The 4,944-nt window shown below is 55.6% G+C and overlaps 1 protein-coding gene across 1 annotated transcript in view; it reads right to left on the bottom strand.

Annotated features, from left to right (window-relative positions):
• The window catches only part of LOC107301023 (cation-transporting ATPase 13A2-like), an 8,926-nt gene extending 4,184 nt beyond the window's left edge, over positions 1 to 4,742 (bottom strand). Inside the window, exons 1-8 of the mRNA XM_029287081.1 lie at positions 4,475 to 4,742; positions 4,108 to 4,228; positions 3,298 to 3,422; positions 3,009 to 3,157; positions 1,891 to 2,001; positions 1,492 to 1,571; positions 976 to 1,128; positions 276 to 372 (exon numbers count right to left, since the gene is read on the bottom strand). Of these exons, the coding sequence (XP_029142914.1) occupies positions 276 to 372; positions 976 to 1,128; positions 1,492 to 1,571; positions 1,891 to 2,001; positions 3,009 to 3,157; positions 3,298 to 3,422; positions 4,108 to 4,228; positions 4,475 to 4,742 (1,104 nt within the window). The remainder of the gene's footprint in view (positions 1 to 275; positions 373 to 975; positions 1,129 to 1,491; positions 1,572 to 1,890; positions 2,002 to 3,008; positions 3,158 to 3,297; positions 3,423 to 4,107; positions 4,229 to 4,474) is intronic.
• Positions 4,743 to 4,944: the final 202 nt, after the last annotated feature.

Genomic DNA, 4,944 nt, shown 5'->3' with positions numbered 1-4,944 from the left:
AACAAGCGGGACTGACCTAGGGTGAATTTTAAATAGGGAATAATTTTTAAAGATTTTAATAATGACACAGCCATAAATATATTTGGTTTTTAATTGGTTTTATAGGGGAAATGTTTTTTGTGTTGTTTTTTAACATGCTGTGAGCCGCCCTGAGTCCCGTGGGGAGAAGGGCGGCATAGAAGTTGGAAAATAAATAAAATAAATAAAAACCTTCACCCTGGACTCTGAAGAGAGTCTGCGAGTCGAAAGGGCAGGAAGGAAAATGGCCATCTTACCGTGTACAGCAGGAGCACGGAAACAAATTGCGTGAGGCTGTAGAAGGCCATGTATTTGAAGAGGCCGAAGGAGGTGACCAAGGAGCATCTTCCTTCCCTAAAGACGAGAGAGAGCGGCCAGTCACCCTTCTGGGAGAGCAGGGATTGGGCTCGCGGGGTGAAGGAGCTCAAGGGAGGAAAAATGCTTTACTCAGAAACTTCGTCCCAGGCAACGAACACTTTCTTTGCGAACGGGTGTGCCTTAAACACGGCGTCTTTTACTGAATGTCCCCAAGAAGCAACTCAACCCTGGATGCTGTCCAGAGGCCTAGGGCAAAATTGGGGGGTGAAGAGGGGGACTGATAGCTGCAGGAAGACCTGAGGGCTCCATTTCACCTAGGATCAAAACGGTTGAAACTCCACCCCAAGCTGAGGCCACTCTGGGAATGGAAACCTGGACAGATACGACAAAGGGAGAAGGATTCCCCTCTTCCTACTTCTGGGGGAAAAGATAAGCCTGGATCCCTGACAGAGGGGACTCCCACTGCTTAGCCGGGAAGATGGTCAGTGCAGCTTACGGCAAAGGGGCAGGGTTTGAATTTCCCTCTCTCAAAGAGGTCAGCAAAACACACACACACCCCGGCCTCTTCAGGAAGAGCAGAACCTGGATGGGAGAAAGGGGGGGCCATCAATTCTGCAACTGGCAGTCCATCCCACCTACCTAATGGTGATGGGGACGCAGTTGATATTATCCATCTGGGAAGTGAATGGTGCTGCTGCCGAGGCCTCCGCTTCGGAGAGCGAGATGCCCACATCGGCTGCCTTCAGAGCCCCACAGTCGTTGGCCCCGTCGCCACACATCGCCACGCAGTAGCTGCAGGCAACACAGGCAGTCGTTCTTTAAAACGGAAGACCGATTCCCACCCACCTTGCTTTTTTTTTCCTCCCCCCCCAAAAGGGTGTGGAGGGGAAGAGCCGGTCTTTAGTACTCTTAGTATCTTTCAGCTGCAACTTCTGCTGCTTTCCCCTTCTCTCCAAATGCAACGCTGATGCTGGCTACGCTCGATCTCGCAGGCCAGGTCCTCCCTCCCGAACTCTGAAGCTCCCAGGCGTTAGGTTTGCAAGAGGGGGGGCATGTTCGGGACCAGATCCTTCCCGTTCTTCCACACCCCCTTTTTTGCTCTCTCCACTCACCAGAGGGACGTGGGGAAATCTTGCCTCCAGCCCCCATACTTACTTCAGCTGTTGCAAATGCTCGACCAAGCGAGTTTTCTGATCAGGTAACATCTGTGCGAAAATAGTCGTTTGGACTAATATCTGCAAAGGACAGCAAGGGTGTGTGTGTGTGAGAGAGAGAGAGCTGTGCCTTTGCTTCTTTGGAAACGGGGAACAACTCGGACAATCGGGAGCTGTTGTGGCCACTGAGAAAGAGGAGCCGCGAGATAGAGAGGCCGGCTCTGCTTAGGTGCCGAGCGGAGGCCCAGCTCGACTCTCCCCATCAGCCTGATGCCGTAAGGCAGGCTGGTCACGAGGACCCTGGGAGAAGGCCAGGAACAGGCGCGTCCCGCTAAAAGGGATGGCTGGTCTGAGGAAACCGGGGATGAGTGAACCAGCTCATCTCCCTCTTGGGCGTTACCTTGGGCAAGAGGGCTGGGAAGCACTCGCAGAGGACCGCAAAGGATTTCCCGTTCAAGGCGAAGGAGGACGGCTGCTGTTCCTGGAAGTCGCCGTCTTGGCGGTGGGCACCCTGCAACGGTCCCGCAGCCGGTTGGATTTTTCATCCGTGCTTGGCATCCCGCGCCAGCAGGAGCCTGCTTTGGGTAGGGCTTCCTCTTCCCCCTCCCTCCCTCATGTTACACCGGACACCTCCCCTTTCTGTCTGGAAGGAAATACTAGCTGGGGCTGGGCACGACCCATCGACGGTCAACCATCCCACTCAGTCAGCTAGCAAAGAAACGACTCCTGGCCGTTTGGTTTTGCCAAGAGTATACTTTACCGAAGCCAGGAGTATACTTTACCCCCTCCTCTCCGGCCATCCCCCCGTTATCTGTAAATGTCCAATTAGGTCAGTGGTGGCGAACCTATGGCACGGGTGCCAGAGGTGGCACTCAGAGCCCTCTCTGTGGGCACACGTGCCGTTGCCCCAGCCTTGCCTCCCCCCATGACCCCCTCCTCTCCAGCAGCCCCCCTGAAGGAGAGTCACCCTTGAGCGTGGCCCATGCGGAGTAGCGCAGCCAAGGACATGGCAGCCAGGCAGCGTAACAAGACTCTGCCCTCACACCCCATCATGCACAATTGATGCTGCAGGGTACGGGCAGAGGGCGTGACTGCCATAGCGCTGCTGGGCTGCCTGGCGATCTGCAGCAGGCCCTGGAGGCGGTGAGTGGCCCTGTGGGGGGGCGGAGCGGGGGCGGGGCAGGGTGTGGAGTGGGAACAGGGCCAGTTTTAGGGCACTCGGTCTCTAAAAGGTTCGCCATCACTGAATTAGGTGCTTGTATATTGTTCAGGAAACAGGCTCTCGGTTCCCAGTTCTGCACATCATTACTTGACCTTGGCTGGCTGTAGCTGCTCACACGGATCAGTTGTGCTTCCATCCTCCCCTTCTTCCTTAAAAGTCCCATCGTTCCCTCCCCCGCTCCTGCCTTTGCTAATGTCAGGCTGTCAGCTCTTGAAGCTTGGATAGGAGAGACGCAACTATGACAAGCTGACTTCCCCCCAAAGACAGCCACGGTCAGGGAGAATTCTGACCTTGACCTGCTCCGAAGAGATATCAGAAGGAGTGAAGGTGAGGGCAGCTAGCTTGCCGTGGCTGGGCGGCGCAGCGTTGACAAACACCACCCGCTCTTGCGCCTCCAACATTTGGCAGCTCCTCGCCACGTTCACTGCAGTGAGCATGTTGTCCCCTAAAGGCAAAAGGAGATCTGAGCCCAGCTGCCCATCTCAGCTAGAAGCCACCAACGTTCCTCCCCGCCATTCAAGGCCTTGCAGGCAGAAGAGAATCCTCTCTCCCAGACTTCCCAGCCCCTTCCCCCGTTTTTTTCACCTGTGACCATGACGGTTTGGATCCCCGCACTGCGCAGCACACGGATGACGGGTGTTGTCTCGGGCTTGAGGACGTTCTTGAGGACCAGGAGCCCAAGGAAGATCATGTCCGCCTCCACCCAGTCTCTGCCCAAGGAGGAAGCGTCCGTCAGCGGGCCTTGCCAGGACCCACTGCATCATTGCAGTGCCAAAATCCAGCACAAAGCCTGTCTGCCCAGCCTCTGGCTGGGTGCACTTGGAGAAGCGCCGTCCACTCTTCATCAGTCGATTGCAAAGTCTTTCCTCAATATAAGCCAGCTCATACTCTGCTTCCAAGGAACTCCCATCCACCGTCTTTTTCACGTTTTCCCAGGTATCCCTCATCCCACCTTTGCATTTGATCTCTCCCGTTTCACCCAAGTGAAGAACTTTACATTTCTCCCCATTCGTCGGTGAATTTCTCTAGCAAAAATCTTGTCGGATTCCACTGCTCTTGCCCAACCCATCCAGGTGAGCCATGTACGCGATAAATTGTCCCCTCTATCAACTTTTCATCATGTAATAACATTAACGAGGACGCCTCTGTCTGTTTGGCCAGGGACGAACGAGGAGCAATCGATGTGGCTTCCGTGCCATCCCACGCTCAGTGAGCTCGGACATTAAAACTGCTACCGGTATTTTAATGTTTTGCTGAAGTCAAGAGTGCTTTATCTGGGTCTTCTCGTAGTCTCCTAAGGAGGTCACCCAAAGGGTGAAATAACGAGTCTGCCAGGGAGAAACCTGGAAGCCGGGCTGGTAGGAAAGAAGCGCAAGGACCTGCATGTCCACCCACCTGGTCACCTCCTGGGCTTCTTCAAAGGTCCCCACGGCCACCGAGGGCTTGTAAGCCAGCCCCAGAACACGGAACCCGTTGCTTGTGAACTGGTGCAGCTGCTGGGAAAAATCCTGCGGGACTGCAAGGCAAGAGGGGAGAGCGGCCTTTAGAAGAGCAAGATATGGACTTGCAAAGCATGAGAACGACCATCCCCCTGCCCCCCTCATACGCCCTTGAAGGGGACGTGCCGGATCCCTCGCTCTCTGAGGGAAAGCGATGCTGAGCTTCCCAGGGACTCCGTAGCCAAATTTCCCACTTCAGAACAAAGCAAACCATACAGTGGCAAGGGTTAAGCGGGGAGCTAGTTGGGGGCAAGGGTAAAGACCTGATTCTCTCTTGCAGAGACTGGCCACCGTCTCCGGCGCTCCCTTCATGAAAGCCTCCACAGGGCTGTTGCCGGGAGCCTTCCCCAGAACGCACATCCTTCGCAGAGCTGACGAAAACGGGAAACGGCGGAGGACAGCCATGGGGACGGGGGGCTTCTGTGGAGGAGAGGTCACAACTGAGCCCCCGGAAGCAGCCAGGATGGCTCCTCTGTGACGCCGCAGCTGAAGCGGCTGAGAGGAATTCTTTGTGCAGGGTGCCATCTGCATTGTGCTCAGCCACTGCCGAGGAAGGCTGCGTGTCAGTCCCTCTCCCCCGCCGCGAGGAAGGATGGAGCCTCACCGTGCTGGGGAGCTGCTCTCTCAGCCGCGGGGGAGTCATGACGAGCAGAGCTTGGGTCCCAAAGTCCTGGTCTAGGCAGGCCTCCACCTCTGACCCTTTGGTTTCTACCAGAGACTGCAAGAAGCAAAG

This window comes from Protobothrops mucrosquamatus, unplaced genomic scaffold, assembly GCF_001527695.2.
Source record: "Protobothrops mucrosquamatus isolate PMUCROS unplaced genomic scaffold, P.Mucros_1.0 scaffold9595, whole genome shotgun sequence".
NCBI classification, from domain to species: domain Eukaryota; kingdom Metazoa; phylum Chordata; class Lepidosauria; order Squamata; family Viperidae; genus Protobothrops; species Protobothrops mucrosquamatus.
Note: the sequence above shows the minus strand (reverse complement) of the source record. Positions and strands in the feature narration are given on the sequence as shown.